At 44.2% G+C, this 17,500-nt stretch overlaps 1 protein-coding gene across 2 annotated transcripts in view; it reads left to right on the forward strand.

The window, feature by feature from the left end:
• Positions 1-17,500, forward strand: part of LOC120915913 (protein FAM47E-like) — a 46,033-nt gene that overhangs the window by 4,939 nt on the left and 23,594 nt on the right. For both annotated transcript variants that reach the window (XM_040326752.1, XM_040326761.1), the window contains exons 3-4: positions 9,585-9,954; positions 13,893-14,065. In XM_040326752.1, the coding sequence (XP_040182686.1) occupies positions 9,585-9,954; positions 13,893-14,065 (543 nt within the window). The remainder of the gene's footprint in view (positions 1-9,584; positions 9,955-13,892; positions 14,066-17,500) is intronic.

The following is a 17,500-nucleotide window of genomic DNA, read 5'->3' on the forward strand; positions in this document are numbered from 1 at the left end:
AGTCTGCTTATCTTCAGCAAACTGTTTGTGGGCTTTCTTGTGCATTATCTTTAGAAGAGGCTTCCTTCTGGAACGACAGCCATGCAGACCAATTTGATGCAGTGTGCGACGTATAGTCTGAGCACTGACAGGCTGAACCCCCCACCCATTCAATCTTTGCAGCAATGCTGGCAGCAATCGTACGTCTTTTTCCCAAAGACAACCTCTGGATATGAGGCTGAGCGCATGCACTCAACTTCGTTGGCTGACCATGGTGAGGCCTGTACTGAGTGGAACCTGTCCAAACCAATGTATGGTCTTGGCCACCGTGCTGCAGCTCAGTTTCAGGGTCTTGGCAATCTTCTTATAGCCTAGGCCATCTTTATGTAGAGCAACAATTTTTTTTTTTCAGATCCTCAGAGAGTTCTTTGCCATGAGGTGCCATGTTGAACTTCCAGTGACCCGAATGAGAGAAATAACACCAAATTTAACACACCTGCTCCCCATTCACACCTGAGACCTTGTAACACTAACGTGTCACATGACACCGGGGAGGAAAAATGGCTAATTGGGCCCAATTTGGATATTTTCACTTAGGGGTGTACTCATTTTTGTATTTTGTTGCCAGCGGTTTAGACATGAATGCCTGTGTGTTGAGTTATTTTGAGGGGACAGCAAATTTACACTGTTATACAAGCTGTACACTCACTACTTTACATTGTAGAAAAGCGTAATTTCTTCAGTGATGTCACATGAAAAGATATAATAAAATATTTACAAAAATGTGAGAGGTGTACTCACTTTTGTGAGATACTGTACAGTACACAGCTCAGTATGCACTTTAATAGAAGACTGTGAGCAGGTAAGTGTTTTGTTATTGCAGAAGGGACATAGCATGTCTCTTCTGCAATAAAGGGCTGCCTGCTTCTAGTTTATTCATTATTTAAAGCGGTAGTAAACCCGCACAGAAAAAAATAAAATAAATAAACCTGCAAGGCAAAAGCATAATGAGCTAGTATGCAGCGCATACTAGCTCATTATGAAATACCTCAGAACGAAGCCCCCGTATCAGAGCCAGGTCCACGCCGAGGGAGCTGACATCTTGCCCTCGGCGTGTCTTCCGCGTTCTCCGACGCTGTGAGTGGCCGGAGCCGCGATGACGTCACTCCCGCGCATTCACGTGGGAGTTTTCTTCCCGGCAAGGTCCCGCAACACTGCCGGACCTCAAGATGGGGCATTCAGAGCGCATGCACCGCTACGTCAGCGGCTGCATGCATGCATAGGCAATATCTCCTAAACCGTACAGGTTTAGGAGATATTAATTTTACCTACAGGTAAACCTTATTATAGACTTACCTGTAGGTAAAAGTGTAAAATTTGGGTATACAACCGCTTTAAAGCGGAGCTTCACCCTTAAGGGGAAGCCTTGCCTGTTTGCTTGCTGTAGCAAGGTCCCTCGAAAGTTCAGCCCCCCCTCCTCCATCCCCCGCTGAAGGGCCATTCACAAAGCGCAGTGAACGTCGCGCATGCGCAGTAGGGAACCGGCTGTGAAGCAACAAGGCTTCACTGCTGGTTTCCCTTACAACGAATGGCAGCGGCAGCACCCAAGAGCCGAATGAAAAATTGGCTTGGGTGCCGACATTGGGAGATCCCTGAACAGGTAAGTGACCTAATATTACATGTCAGCAGCTACAATATTTGTAGCTGCTGACTTTAAATTGTTTGGTGGTGGGGGGCTGGAGCTCCTTTTTAAGTTTAGTTCCAATTTAAAGTAGCCTAAAGAATTACTTTTTGCCCCTGCCTTCTCCCCCCTCGATGTCTCGCATTCAATTTTTTTTCAGCTTTATTGGCTTTTAGTGCTGCCTAGGTGAGAATGTCCCCCCCCCCCCCCCATTCTGCACATGCACAGATGTGCCACAGGGTTTTAGGTCCTGGCAGAGCCCTCTGCCAATTCTGCATATGCAAAGGTTTTCCACGCATGCATGAAGACGTCACCAGTATGGAAATTCCAACACACCAAAAACCCCTGTGCATTGGCCAATGTGCCGAAAGGCTCTGCCAGGACCCAAAAGCCAGAAAGAGCCCCTTGGCACATCTGTGCCCATGTCAGACTAAAAAAGATGGCGGTGCTGGAGAGAGGGAAGAGCGGAGCCAACATTTAAGAGGACTGAAGTTCCTCTTGAAGAAATTTTAGGTTTGTATTATTGGGAGTTAACAATTGTTTGAAAAATGTTTAGGGGCTATTGGCAATCAAAGCAATAATTTCAAGGGGTGACACAAAGGAGGGCGCTGGGTAAACGTTTTTTAAGGTTAAATGCTTGTAATTAGTTGAGAAATGTCACCAGTTGCATGCATTTGTGTGGTGGGTAGTACAGGTGGCCAGCTTGCATGTAATCACACATTGTGCAATCACATGTGGTAGGGACATATGGGCGGCCCTGGGGGAATCACTCCAGCAGTCCTATTGTGTTCTGCCAAAGGGGAGCCTTCCCTGCTGGCAGAACACAATGATCAATGCTGGCGGCCAGTAGTGATCACATGCAAAAAATCTGACAGGCTGGTTGTGCTGAAGTCGATCGATGGATTAAAGGGGTTGTAAAGACAAAAATATTTTCCTCTTAAAATAAAGTCTGACAGTAGCTGATAAAGTAAAAAGTAATGTTTTGCATTATAACTAGTTTGATACCTGTGAAAATCGAGCTGTTTTATTCACCTCCAGCACTCCTGAATCGTTATTCTCACTGACTTCCTGGTTTGCGGTGCGCATTCATTCTTGCTACATCACGGACTAATGGGAACTACAGTTCCCATTAGGCTTAGCCTCCATGCCTGTGAGGGATAAGAGAGCATCTTCACGCAGGGCTGTAGTCATAGGGAGGGGGTGAGCACATTCTGCTTTCCACCATGCAAAACGGCTCAGATGCTGGTGGAAAGCAAGAAGAGGAGAGACAGGAAATGGCATTTTCAAACCTGGATTACTGTATTTTGGAGGTCAAAAGGAAAAACGAGGTAAGTGATATTTAAATGCTCTAGCTTACAGCAATCAATTGATCTAATAAAAAACAAACCTTTAGTGTTCCTTTAACTTCAGTAAAACCAGCCTACCCAAAGCCCCTGCTGAACCTGCCATCCATCTATGGCCGCTTTATTCTCTTTCTTGGTCCTGTTTGTCCTTAACAATGAGATGGAATGTAATGGCTAATCTAAAATATTACAGCTGTCACCAAAACACAAATAAAGGGAAAATCTTCTAACGTGGATACTCAAGCTGTGGCTGGCCCTGTCAGAATCCCCCTCCCAACATCCTTTCATCTGAAAATTGAAGGAGGTGGATGAAAAATTGTCAGCTGAACAGTGGCTGTCTTTAATCAGATGCGGTCACTTTTGGGGTATTCTGACAGCTGCAGATGTTGGCTGACAGATAGCCGTTTACCGCAAATGGCTGAATCTTAGGGCCAGATTCTCAAAAATGATACGACGGCGTATCTCCAGATACGCCGTCGTATATCTGTGTTGCGCCGTCGTTTCTATGCGCCTGATTCTTAGAATCAGTTACGCATAGATTTCTCTTAGATCCAACAGGCGTACGTTTCTTACGCTGTTGGATAGTAACTGCATATTTACGCTGGCCGCTAGGGGCGTGTACGCTGATTTACGCGTCAAAATATGTAAATCGGCTAGATACACAAATTCACTAACGTACACCCGGCCGACGCAGTACAGTTACGCCGTTTACGTTAGGCTTTTCCCGGCGTAAAGTTACCCCTGCTATATGGTGGCGTAAGTGCGGCGTACCAATGTTAAGTATGGCCGTCGTTCCCGCGACGAAATTTGAAAATTTTACGTCGTTTGCGTAACTCGTCCGTCAATGGGGCTGGACGTCATTTACGTTCACGTTAAAACCAATACGTCCTTGCGGCGTATTAGGAGCAATGCACACTGGGAGATTTCCACGGACAGCGCATGCGCCGTTGGTGAAAAACGTCAATCACGTCGGGTCACAGAACATTAGCATAAAACACGCCCCCCGTCCCACATTTGAATTAGGCGGGAATTATTACGAAGCAAGTGCTTTGAGAATACAGCACTTGCCCGTCTAAGTTGCGGAGGCGTAACGTAAATCGGATACGTTACACCCGCGCAAAGATACGCGGATGTACGAGAATCTGGCCCTTACAGTGTATGGCAAGCTCAAGGGGAGATTTCCCCTCCTTTTGGAAAGTTTTCCTATTAATTTTCCGGGTCATTCTGCACAATGTAACGCACAAAGGAAAAAATACCAGGCAGGGGTTCTAACCATTCCCCGCTCTTTTAACAAATAAAACCATAAAGATGGGCTATGGATAATATGTACAGGAGATTGCAACTTCCTGTTTTACTGCTGGAGAATTCTGTCTTGAGTAGTGAAGATAGCTGAACAGAGCATACATCACCAGAGAGATGTCGCCCCCACCACACACATTGGCCCAGATTCAAGAAGCACTTGCGCCCGCGCAACCATAGGTTGCGCGGCGCAAGGGCTTACTTGCTCCGGTGTAACGAGTGCTCCTGATTCAGGAACCTTGTTACACCGACTGCAGCCTAGGATGTGACAGACATAAGCCTCCTTATGCCTTCACATCCCAGGCTGCATTCTTGCGTTGGCCGCTAGGGGGCGCGGCCTTTGTGATCGGCGTATAGTATGCAAATTGCATACTACCACCGATTCACAAAAGTTGCGCGGGCCCTGCGCACGCAAGGTACGGAGTTTCCGTACGGCGACTTTAGCATAAGGCTGCTCCTGCTAATAGCAGGCGCAACCAATGCTAAAGTATAGCTGCGCTTCCCGCTCGCGACGTTCAAATTTTACGTCGTTTACGTAAGTGAACCGTGAATGGCGCTGGACGCCATTCACGTTCACTTAGAAGCAAATGACGTCCTTGCGACGTCATTTGCCGCAATGCACGTCGGGAAAGTTTCCCGACGGAGCATGCGCTGTTCGCTCGGCGCGGGAGCGCGCCTAATTTAAATGATTCCCGCCCCCCATTAGGCAGCCTTACGCACGGCTGATTAACATATCGCCCGCGCAATTTACGGAGCAATTGCTCCGTGAATCGCGGGCAAAGCGCAATATTTGCGTGGGCACAGAGAAAATTTTTTGCTCTTTGCCCACGCAAATATTGCGCGATTCTACCTGAATCTGGGCCATTGTCAGAATGGAAGTGTTGCAATCTGCTATTAAAATCTAGTAAGCTAATGTGTAACCAGGATCTGGTAAACACACAGGTCAGATCACTTATAAGTTCAGAGCCTACAGAGTAGGCAAGCTACTTTCTTTGGGTCTTAGATCTGCACTGGCTAGGGATCAGCTATAGGGTTGCCACCTCATCCCTTTTAACCCAAACACATATGAACTACACAGGTTCTGAGGCAAATTAATGAAGATAAAGCACCAAGTAAGTTTAATTACCACCTTAATCAGCCAAAGAACCAGTGGCGGCTGGTGCTCAAAATTGTTTGGGGGGCACAAACAAACTGGAAAAACATCAATTGCTGCCAATGTGCCCATCAATTGCTGCCACTGTGCCCATCAAACGCAGCCACTGTGCCCATCAAACGCAGCCACTGTGCCCATCAAACGCAGCCACTGTGCCCATCAAACGCAGCCACTGTACCCATAAATTACCGCCACTGTGCCATCAAACGCCGCTACTGTACCCATCAATTCCTGACTGTGTGCCCATCAATGGCTGCTACTGTGCCCATCAATTGCTGCTACTGTGCCCATCAATTGCTGCCAGTGTGCCCATCAATTTCCGCTACAGTGCCCATTAATTTCTGCCAGTGTGCCCACCAATTTCCGCTACTGTGCCCATCAAATGCTGCCACTGTGCATCCCCCGCCTGCCTGGCGCTTGTCTCGTGGGTCACGGCGATGTCCTCCACGCGCCTCTGTCTTCTCCTGTCCTCTCTTCCCTTCCCCTGCTATAATTGGACACCTTATAGGCAGCGTCCGATCACAGCGCCTGACGTTTCAGCAAATCAGGTGACAGGTAACAGACCCAAGCACCTGATTGGTGGCAGTTCAGTGTTAGGAAAGCGATTCATTCACTTTCCTAACACAACGCTGAGTGAACAGCGAGCGGCCAGCATGGCACCCGCTGTTTACCTTTTTGGACGCCTATTAGCCTACGGCTCTAATCAGGTGCTTCCAAAAAATACCCTGCCGCTGTAATTCAGGTGCCCCGGCGCCCGAAAAGGGGTCGGGCACATAATTAGGGGGTAGCAGCGGAAACCATGGATAGATTTATGCAATGCATGAATCTATCTATGATGCAAGAGAGGTGGAAGGAGAGAGGGGGCAGCGCCTGTGCGCCCTTTATGGACGGACCGCCACTGCAAAGAATGTTATTAATATGTGTTCGGTGTTTAACCACTTCCATACAGGGCACTTACGCACCTTCCCGCCCAAGCCAATTTTCAGCTTTCAGCACTGTCACACTTTGAATGGCAATTGCGTGGTCATGCTACACTGTACCCAAACAAAATTGGCGTCCTTTTTTTCCCACAAATAGAGCTTTCTTTTGGTGGTATTTGATCACCTCTGCGATTTTTTTTTTTTGCGCAACAACTAAAAAAAGACTGAAAATTTTGAAAAAAAATTACGTTTTTATTTTTTCTGTTATTTTTTTTGTAAATAAGTAAGTTTTCTCTTTCAATTACGGGCACTGATGGGCACCGATGAGATGGCACTGATGGACATCGATGAGGTAGTACTGACGGGCACAGATGAGGTGCCACTGATTGGTGGCGCTGGTATGCGGCACTGATGGGCACACATGGGCGGCACTGATGGGCACACATGGGCGGCACTGATGGGCACACATGGGCGGCACTGATGGGCACTTATGGGCGGCACTGGGCACTCATAGGCGGCACAGATGGGCACTCATGGGCGTCACTTATGGGTGGCACTGATGGATACTGATAGGTGGGCACTGGGCATGGATGGGCACTGTGGGGTGGCACTGATGGACACTGTGGGGTGGCACTGATGGACACTGTGGGGTGGCACTGATGGACACTGTGGGGCAGCACTGATTTACCCATGTTGCCAGTCAGTGCCCATTTGTGGGCACTGATTGGCATCTTTTTTTTATTTTTTAATGCTTTTTTTTTTTTTTTTTCCAGACTTTTTTTTTGCCCTTCCCTGGTGGTCCAGGGTGGCGATCCGAGGGGGGGGCTACGCTGATAAACAATCAGCGCGAACCCCCCCTGTCAGGAGAGCCGCCGATCGGCTCTCCTCTACTCGCGTCTGTCAGACGCGAGTGAGGAAGAGCCATCAACGGCTCTTCCTGTTTACATCGTGATCAGCCGTGGTTGGACATGGCTGATCACGTGGTAAAGAGCCTCCGTGAGAGACTCTTTACCGAGATCGGTGTTGCGGGGTGTCAGACTGACACCCTGCAACAACGATCGCCGCGATGCGCGCCCCCTGGGGGTGCGCAGCGGCTCAGAATCCTGAGGACGTCATATGACGTCCAGTCAGGATTCTACAACCACTTTGCCGACGTCAATATGTCATTGGCGGGCGGCAAGTGGTTAAAAGGTTGAGGTGGCAAGTCTAATCAGCTAAGACCTCCTTAAATAATGCTTTCCATAAAGAGTACCTGTCTGTGCTATCATAGGGGGCTTGTAATGAAGCAATTAAAAATTAAATTGCAAAAACAAAACCACAGGTACATACAAAATATAAAAGCCTCCCCCCCCCCTTTCACACACACACACATGCAGTTTGGACATATGTGTGTACTTGAATACTTTTAGGCCCCTTTCACACTGGGGCAGTGGGTGCATCGTCAATTTCATGGCGCTATTCGGCCGCTAGTGGGGTGCTTTTAACCCCCGCTAGTGGGCGAAAAAGGGTTAAAACCACCCGCAAAGCACCGCTGCAACAGCGCTTTGCCGACGGTATAGCCGCAGTGCCCATTCATTTGAATGGGCAGGAGCAGTGAAGGAGCGGTATACACACCGCTCTTTCACCGTTCCAAAGATTCTGCTAGCAGGACTTTTTTTTACCGGCGGCTGTTTCAGGGCATTTTGCAGGCTCTATTTTTAGCGTTATAGCGCCTCAGTGTGAAAGGGGTCTTACTCTAAGGGCACTTTCACACTGGAACACTGCAGACCACCAAGCTCTGAGGAAAGGGGTACGCCCCCGAAACGCGTCAGCCCTAACAACGGTCATTGATTGAAGTAAATATCGTGTTTTGCCGATGGTGTTGGACTTTTGCTGCATTGTCTTTCAAGGCCTGATTTTATACTCCCTTTGTGAGTACGATGATTTATTTTAACATTTTTTATTAAAATCTTATCAGTATCACACTAGGTCGGTGCGCCCTCCGTTCTCTCTTTTTTCACTTTCACACTGGGGCACTGGGGGCATCAGCGTTAAAGCGCTGCTATTTTTAGCGGTGCTTTACTGTCGTTTTGGCGGCACTTTTCATTTTTTTTTACCCCCGCTAGCAGCCAAAAAAGGGTTAAAAGCACAGCTGCAGCGGCACTTCGGTGGTGCTGTCCATTGTCTTCAATGGGAAAGGGTGCTTTAGGAGGGGTGTATACACCCCTCCTAAAGCGCCTGAAAAAGATGCTGCTTGCAGGACTTTTTTTTTTTTTTAGCGTCCTGCCAGTGCACCTCTCCCTGTAAAGCGCCTCAGTGTAAAAGGGGTCTTACACTATAGGTATCCCTACACATAGCAGAGGTATAAGAATATTCTTGAGACTATCATTTAAGTTTGAAGTAGAACTAAAGGCAAAACGTTTTTTTCTTCAGTTTTGGATAGAGGGGAGACAGTTTAGAACACCGGTCAGTTTTTATTGCTGTCTGTGCCCCCCCATTAAGGAGATCCGCCCTCACTATTTGTCCTGTATACCATTGTCATTGAAAGTCAAAGAAAATCCAACATTTTGGGTTGTTCCCAGAAAAGTAATAGAGAAGAAATCTTCCAATGGGGACACTGGTTCTGGTAACCTGGGGGGGAAGGTATTCCCTTAATTTGCAGGGATTTTCTTAAACTTCCTGTTTGGCTATGGGACAGGAAGTGAAGATAAATCTCCCCAATGGGACACATATGGCAACAATCAGCCTTACAGGGGATTTAACCCTCCCTTTCTCTATCCAAAATGGAACAAAACAGTTTTGCTTATAGTTCTTCTTTAACTCTAAATTGATTTTTTAACACATCACCTGTTCGCAATTTTTAGTATGGCAGTTTTTCACTGTTTTGCAACTGCATGTGGTTTTATGGTAGATATAATTGGTCCCTTTTACCTTGATGCAGTCTCATCTTTTATATTTAAAGAAAAAAAATAGAGATTGTATTGTGTGTAGACTACATTTGTGTATTTATGAAATTATATATTTTATAAACAGTTTGCATAGTTTTATTAGCCATTGGACTACCCTTTTATCCCATCCGACTGAAAAAAATGACTATTGGACACAACATACAATTATTTATATATATATATATATATATATATATATATATATATATATACACATACACATACACATACACATACACACATACATACCTTAATAATAATAATATTTCTTATTTTTTGCAGGTATAAGGAAAGGATTCAAAGAAAGTTTCTCAAAGAAACCAACCAAAAACTGAACTTATCTGGTGCCCTCAACTGCCAAAAATGGAAATTCTTGCCAAAAGGAATGGATGATTTCCGAGATGGTTATCCTTCTTCTTCTGATGCTTCAAATGATCTATCCACGGGTGTACATCTTCCCATCCTACAGAATGCAGAACATGACTCAAAACCTGCCCAGAAGCCTAAAAAGTTCACCATAGAGCAGTCCTGTTACTCAAAACTGCTCCCGTTACAGCAGGCACGCCGAGAATACATTGCTGAGATCGAATATGGCCTTACACAGCACCCACTGGCTCTTTACCCTCACTTAGAAGAAGGCATACCACATGAAGTAAGAGCCACATTTAGTTTAAAAGTAGTTTTAAGGAAATTAGTCAAAATTTTCTGGTACAATGTTTTGAGATATGAAATGGGGAAAACCAGATAATAAATTCCCACGCAGGGGATATGGACATGAAACATAAGAAAGAAGTTTACGTAAAAGTACATAATGAGACATATATTATGAGGGTATAGATTATAAACTGACACTGACCTGCCAGCCGGGGTCAGTGCGTTATGCCCGAGCCTTGAAACCCAGGGGCTAAGGCAGACAAGGGGGAGCGGATTTGTCTGCAGAACGGGGGGAATAATAACAAAAAAAAAAACACTCACAACGGTGGGGGGGGGGGGGGGGGAAGTGTAGAACAGAGCGGCGAGCAAGAGGCCCAGAAACAGGACAAGTCAGAAGGGACAGGGGGAGGAAGTTGGAAAGAGGAAGGAGGGTCCCCCAGGGTGGAGGCGGGGTCAAATTAAATTTAGAGTCCTAGACTAGTCGGATGTAGAGTAAGAAATGCATAGGACCACCACGGGGCCCACACCTTAAGGAATTTTGCATGGGAGTCGTGGAGGACGCTGAACATTTTTTTATGGATCATAAGGGTCGTCAAGGTATTCTTTACCTCTCAAAATGAGACGAAGATTTTGTTCGTTTGGCAGCAATAAATAAGTATGTGGCTAGTTTCTGCTGGTGAGAGAAAAGGCCCGGGATCGGGCAATGGAGTAATGCATATTTGGGGCCCTTTTGGAAGGGTACGTGAAATAGGCAGGATAGTAGGCCAAAGACCCTTGACCAGAATCTTACAAGACGGGGGAAGATTTGACTTGGCAATATGAACTGGGACCCAATACCAGCGTAGGAGGACCTTATAGCCTGCCTCCAACGTGGCAGTGTTAAAAGATGTCTATCCTTAAGGTGAGAGGCTAGTGCTACTGGGGGTGGATTTTAGAAGGAGCCAAGACGCCGGAGGGAAGTTATCCAGCGTCGCAGCTGAATGTAACGAAAGAGTTCGGCTGGCGGAGCTTCATGGGTTTCTTGAATTGAGGACCACATGGGGAAAGCGCGAATACTAAGAAAGTGATGAACCATTGAGAACCCATGGGCAGGCCACCATGAAAAAATGTGGGGTTTTTCCGAGCCAGGAACATAGGGTTATTCAAGAGGGTAAGTAGCGGCAGGAATGGAGACATAAGTCTGCCTGAGTACCGTATCAAGTCCCATAATTTCAGACTGTGTATCATGAGGGGGCTGGCAAAAGGAGGTCGCATTTTAGGGGGTAGCCACAGTAAGGCAGAGATAGGGACTGGCGCGCAGTTATAAGTCTAAATTTTAAAATCCAACAAGCATGTGGACCTGAATTTGTCTTGAATTCCACTTTCTGTAGTCTCCTTTTATTACAGAACTCGGACAGGGTGAGGGATTATCAGCACTAAAGCCCCATTCACACCTGAGAGATTATCTGCTTGAAGCTTAAAGCTCAAATGCTGGAGGAGAAAAAAATCTATTATTCTCTATGGAGATGGTTCACATTTCCACTCTAAGGCCTAGTACACACGAGAGGATTATCCGCTGGAAACGGTCCTCCGGACCGTTCCCGCGGATAAATCCTCTGGCGGATTTTGATCTGATGGTTGTACTAACCATCAGATCGAAATCCGCGCGGAATCCATCCGCGGTGACGTGTCGCGCCGTCGCCGCGATGATGACGCGGCGACGTGCGCGACGCTGGAAGGTAAAAACTTCCCACGCATGCGTCGAATCATTACGACGCATGCGAGGGAGGGGATCAGACGGATTGATCCGGTGAGTCTGTACAGACCACCGGATCAATCCGCTGGACATGCTAAGAAATTTTTATCCGCTGGAAATCCATCGGCCCAAAAAATATCCGCGGAAAAATATCCGCTGGGCCGTACACACCACAGGATCTATCCGCTGGAACTGATCCGCGGATAAATACCAGCGGATAGATCCTCTCGTGTGTACGGGGCCTAAGTCGCCTGAAGCTCAAACAAGTTTTGGAGCTTTTTTGTTGCTCGAATCGAGCAGACTTCGGCATTTTTGGCGCATTTGTATTTCCATAGAAATGAATGGAAACACGTTTTTGCGCGTCTCTGTGCACATTTTTGTGAGATTTTCTGCTCAAATGAAAAAGTAAAAAATTAAATATTAACCACTTGCCGTCGCCGCACCGTCATAATACGTCCACAAGGTGGCTCTCCTAGGCGAGAGCACGTAATATGACGTCCTGCCTTTTAGCCGCCACTAGGGCCGGAGGCGCGCGCGCGCAAGCGCCCCGCTCGCCCCCGACTCCCGTGCGTGTGCCCGGCGGGCGCGATCGCCGCCGGGCACACGCGATCGCTCGGTACAGAGCGGGGAACGAGAGCTGTGTGTGTAAACACACAGCTCTCGTTCCTGTCAGCAGGGGAAATGCTGATTTTCTGTTCATACAATGTATGAACAGAAGATCAGTGTTTCCCCTAGTGAGGCCACCCCCCCCCCCACAGTAAGAACACACCCAGGCATACTTAACCCCTTCCCCGCCCCCTAGTGTTAACCCCTTCACTGCCAGTGGCATTTTTATAGTAATCTAATGCATTTTTATAGCACTGATCGCTATAAAAATGCCAATGGTCCCAAAAATGTGTCAAAAATGTCCGAAGTGTCCGCCATAATGTCGCAATACCGAAAAAAAAAATATTAATAAAAATGCCATAAAAATTTTTTTTACGAAAAATATGTAGAAGAATACGTATCGGCCTAAACTGAGGAAAAAAAAAGTTTTTTTATATATTTTTGGGGGATATTTATTACAGCAAAAAGTAAAAAATATTCATTTTTTTCAAAATTGTCGTTCTATTTTTGTTTATAGCGCAAAAAATAAAAAACGCAGAGGTGATCAAATACCACCAAAAGAAAGCTCTATTTGTGGGAAAAAAAGGACGCCAATTTTGTTTGGGAGCCACGTCGCACGACCGCGCAATTGTCTGTTAAAGCGACGCAGTCCCGAATCGCAAAAAGTACTCTGGTCTTTGGGCAGCAATATGGTCCGGGGGGTAAGTGGTTAATACATGAATAAATAAATGTCAAATGAATACACAAACTGAAAATCATCATAAATAAGTAAAATAAATGAATAATGTGTAATAATACATTAATAAATATTAATTAACCTCTAACCTTAAAAAAAATATTAAATATAATAATGTTATTATTATTATTAATAATAATAAAATGACACCCAAACTCGAGCAAAAAAATACAAAAAAAATTATTAATGTATTAGGGTTAGGGTGTTTAGCAATTTATTATTTTATTTTTTAAGGGGTAAGGGTTATTTATTTATTTATTGTTGCTTAGTATTTATTGAATTTATTACATTTTTATTTATGACTTCTATTTATTTTGTGTATTTATTTTACATTTATTTATTAATTTATTATTATTCGTATACGAATAATAATTAAATAAAGTAAAAAATAAATAAAATAGTAAATAACCCTAATCCTAACCCTAACCTAAACTGAACTCAAACCCCTTACCCTAACGAAAAACATTATCATAAATGAATAATAGTAAAAGACGAAAAATACAAGCTTAAAAAAAAAAATCAGAAATATCTAGCAACAAATGATGCAACAGATAATAGTTTCTATTGGCTAATAAAAAGCCAAAGCCCAAAAACGCTGCATACAAACCTACAAAAACGTGCCAAAAATGACGGAAAAGCGCTCAGGTGTGAATGCAGCCTAAGAGCCAGTCATATGCTCTGTTGCAAATCCAAATCTAAAAAGCTTTTGTCTGATTGTCAGGTGGCTAATATACAAATCGGTTCTAAAATTTACTAGCTATTATATAAAGGTGATTTTAACAATACTTTTCTGTACTTATCAAATGTCTAGCATAATTTAGTTGCAAATACTTAATTATTTACATTTTTTTATGTAAAGCTATTTGAAGACATTGTGGAGATTCTTGACCCTGAGATGAGATTAAAGAGTCCTTCTGATTCTTATGAAGCTATCCCGGAGGATCAGGAGGATAACATTATCACTCCAGCAAAAGAACAGCAGGAAACACAAAGTGTGAAATCACGTGAAACCAGCACAAGGCTGTCAACTATGTAAGCTTTGTTAACCAATGCATTTTTCATGCCAGTTCGATGTTAAATAGACTCATAAGTAGCAGTAGAATAGTAGAAAAACTATTGTCTGGTATAGCAGAAGTATGACAGGTGTGAGCTGCACTGTTAACTTAGTAGTAAACAGCAGTTAAAGGGTCACTAAAGGAAAACATTTTTTTACCTGAAATGACTGTTTACAGGGTATAGAGACATAATAGTTAACTGATTCCTTTTAAAAATGATTAAAAATAGATAAAAACCAATCATATAATGTACCTACAGTTTAGTTTAGTTTTTGCTGTTGTTTCCTGGTTCTCTGATGTACAGAGCCAGAGAGCCAATAGAGGGCAGTGATGCTTTGTCTAAAACCCCTCAGCACCAATCCAGTTTCGTTTTACAAACAGTAATCACACCTCCTTGATTAGTCACCACAGTGAGAAATCTCCCAGTACTGTGGTGATCAGGAAACGGACAACCAGGAAGTGTCCAGAACAGAGAGGAATTACAGCAACATCAAAGCAAAAACGAACAATGAGGACATGAAACCAGGACTGCAGTAAGGTAAAGGAAGCTATTTAGCTAAAAAAATAAAATCCTTTAGTGACCCTTTAATTAGGAGGAAACACTATCCCTGGTCCTTGTAGTAATGATGTGTGTATTGCCATAGTGTTTGCATATTACCATGGCAACATGGTGGAGAAGATGGAGGGAGAATTAGGTGAGACAGCCACAACCTAGCTGCTACCACAATGACGGGCAAATACAAAGAGAAATGGTTTAAAAGATCAGCCGATCCAAAAGTGAAATGTTTGTTACAGCAGAAGCCTGGTGGGCTGGACCTGCCCCTGGTTTTCTTCTATGACCATAGAGGAAAATCTCCCTGGTATAATTCCTAAATCCACTGGAGTGTTTTGGTGTTTCAGACTACCTTTTGTGTTTTAGCATCGCCTATTGCATTTGTCATAACATATACCAGAGAAAAAAATCTAACAGGGAGAGTGGGAACAACTCATATAGCCGGATTCAGGTAGGGGCGCCTATCTTTAAGGCGGCGCAGCGTATCGTATTTACGCTACGCCGCCTTAAGGCTGCATTCACACCTGAGGGTAGTGTTTTGCGTCGTTTTTTTTACCGCGACAAAACGCTGCGTTTTTTATCACGATTTTATACAGGTCTAGGGTCAGCAATGTAAAACGCCCAAATACGCTCAATTCGAGCGACAAAAAAGGGTCCAGAACTTGTTTGGGCTTCAGGCGTTCGGCGTCAGGCGTTTTGTAGTGGAGATGTGAACCATCTCCATAGAGAATAATGTATTTTTTCCCCTCTAGCGTTTTGGGGCGTTGCGCTTCAGGCGACAAAACGCTCAGGTGTGAATGCAGCCTAAGTCAGAGAGGCAAGTACAGTATTCACAAAGCACTTGCCTCCTAACTTACGGCGGTGTAGCGTAAATGGGGCCGGCGTAAGCGTGCCTAATTCAAATGAGGATGGGGTGGTCGTGTTTTATGTAAATTACTCGTAACCCGACGTGATTAACGTTTTTTACGAACGGCGCATGCGCCGTCCGTGTACATATCCCAGTGTGCATTGCTCCAAAGTTCGCCGCAAGGACGTATTTGTTTAGATGTGAACGTAAATTACGTCCAGCCCCATTCACGGACGACTTACGCAAACGACGTAAAAATTTCAAATTTCGACGCAGGAACGACGGCCATACTTAACATTGACTATGCCTCCTAGGGGGCAGCTTTATCTTTACGCGGCGTATCTCTTACGGAAACGGAGTATCTTTACTGCGACTGGCACACATACGTTCGTGAATCGGCGTATCTAGTCATTTACATATTCTACGCCAAACTCAACGGAAGCGCCACCTAGCGGCCAGCCTAAAAATTACACTTTAAGATACGACGGCGTAGGAGACTTACGCCGATCGTATCTTGGCCTAATTTAAGCGTATCTGGTTTCCAGAATACACTTAAATTAACGCCGGCGTAGATCTACTGATACGCCGGCGTAACTCTCTATGAATCTGGCTAATAGTAGTAGTAGTGCATACCCAGGAACTGAAGCAAAGAGATCTCATTGATAGCTCTCCCAAGAGGTATAGAAATGTGTCAGTTGATTTAACCTTGCTTCAATACCGAGCACTTCAACACTGCAACACTGTACCCATATGAAATTTTTATCATTTTTTTTCACACAAATATAGCTTTATTTTGGTGGTATTTAATCACCACTGGGTTTTTTTTTCTAAATAAACGAAAAAATATAATTTTCTTTGTTCCTGTTATAAAATTTAGCAAATACATAATCTTTCTTCATAAATTTAGGCCAACATGTATTCTGCTACATTTCTTTGGTAAAAATAACCCAAATAGGTGTTTATTATTTTGTCTATAGGAAAGTTATAGTCTACAAACTTTGGTATATACAGTATATTTGAAAATCGATCCCGATGTACTGACACCCTATCTCATCTCTTGAGGCCCGAAAATGCCAGGACAGTAAAAACACCCCTAAATTACCCTTTTTTGGATAGTAGACAGTCCCAGGTATTTAGTAAGAGGCATGGTGCGTGTTTTTAAGTTGTAATTTATTTTTTCACAATATCTTGGAAAATGAAGAAATTTGAAAACAAAACTGTTTTCAAATGTATTTATTTTAATATTCTGTCACCGGTACAGCGTTTCCATATAACAGGTGTGACGGTGATTAGGGACACTGGTAACAGTATGTTAAAAAAAAAAAAAAAACACTGTACCACTCTGGGGAAGTGATCAGGATTTTTTTTTTTACACATTATGACACTTATACCAGTAATTTATATTGGTATAAGCAACCAATTTTACTGAATAAAACGGATTCATTCAGTGTGTTTTGTTATGATAAGCTGTGATTGGCTCTGTCTGTACCATGTGATGGCTGTGACCAATCACAGCTAGCAACACAATTGTAAACAACCAATGGCATAAAAGGAAGCCATCCATTGTGTACAATTGTCATGTGATCTGCTGTGATTAATCACAGCGATCACATGGTACTGGCAGCAGGCTGGTACACTGATCAGTCATTGGCTGTGTCCGGTTATGCTGCAGTGTGGCCCTGCGAGAGGCAAATTCCTGAAGGTTGTCAATGCTGGAGGCAATCTACAGCACACACTAATTTTGGTAGCATAATTTGAAATGTGTTATGTACGTTCTTTGTTAAAGAACATTAATTGTTATCCAACTGTTATGAGTAAAGTTCTGCTTTAACCATCCAGTATCTAACAAAAAATGTAATATTATTTTTTTGAATGGACTGACACCCAAAGGAGTTGAATTGTAAGTGGTTTGGAAGACAGGCCTCAAAAGATAAAGCCTCGTACACACGTACGGGTTTCCTGGCGGACTTTTTACCGCCGGGAAATCCGAGGGGAAAACCGAGAACCAGCTT

This window comes from Rana temporaria, chromosome 1, assembly GCF_905171775.1.
Source record: "Rana temporaria chromosome 1, aRanTem1.1, whole genome shotgun sequence".
Taxonomy (NCBI): Eukaryota; Metazoa; Chordata; class Amphibia; order Anura; family Ranidae; genus Rana; species Rana temporaria.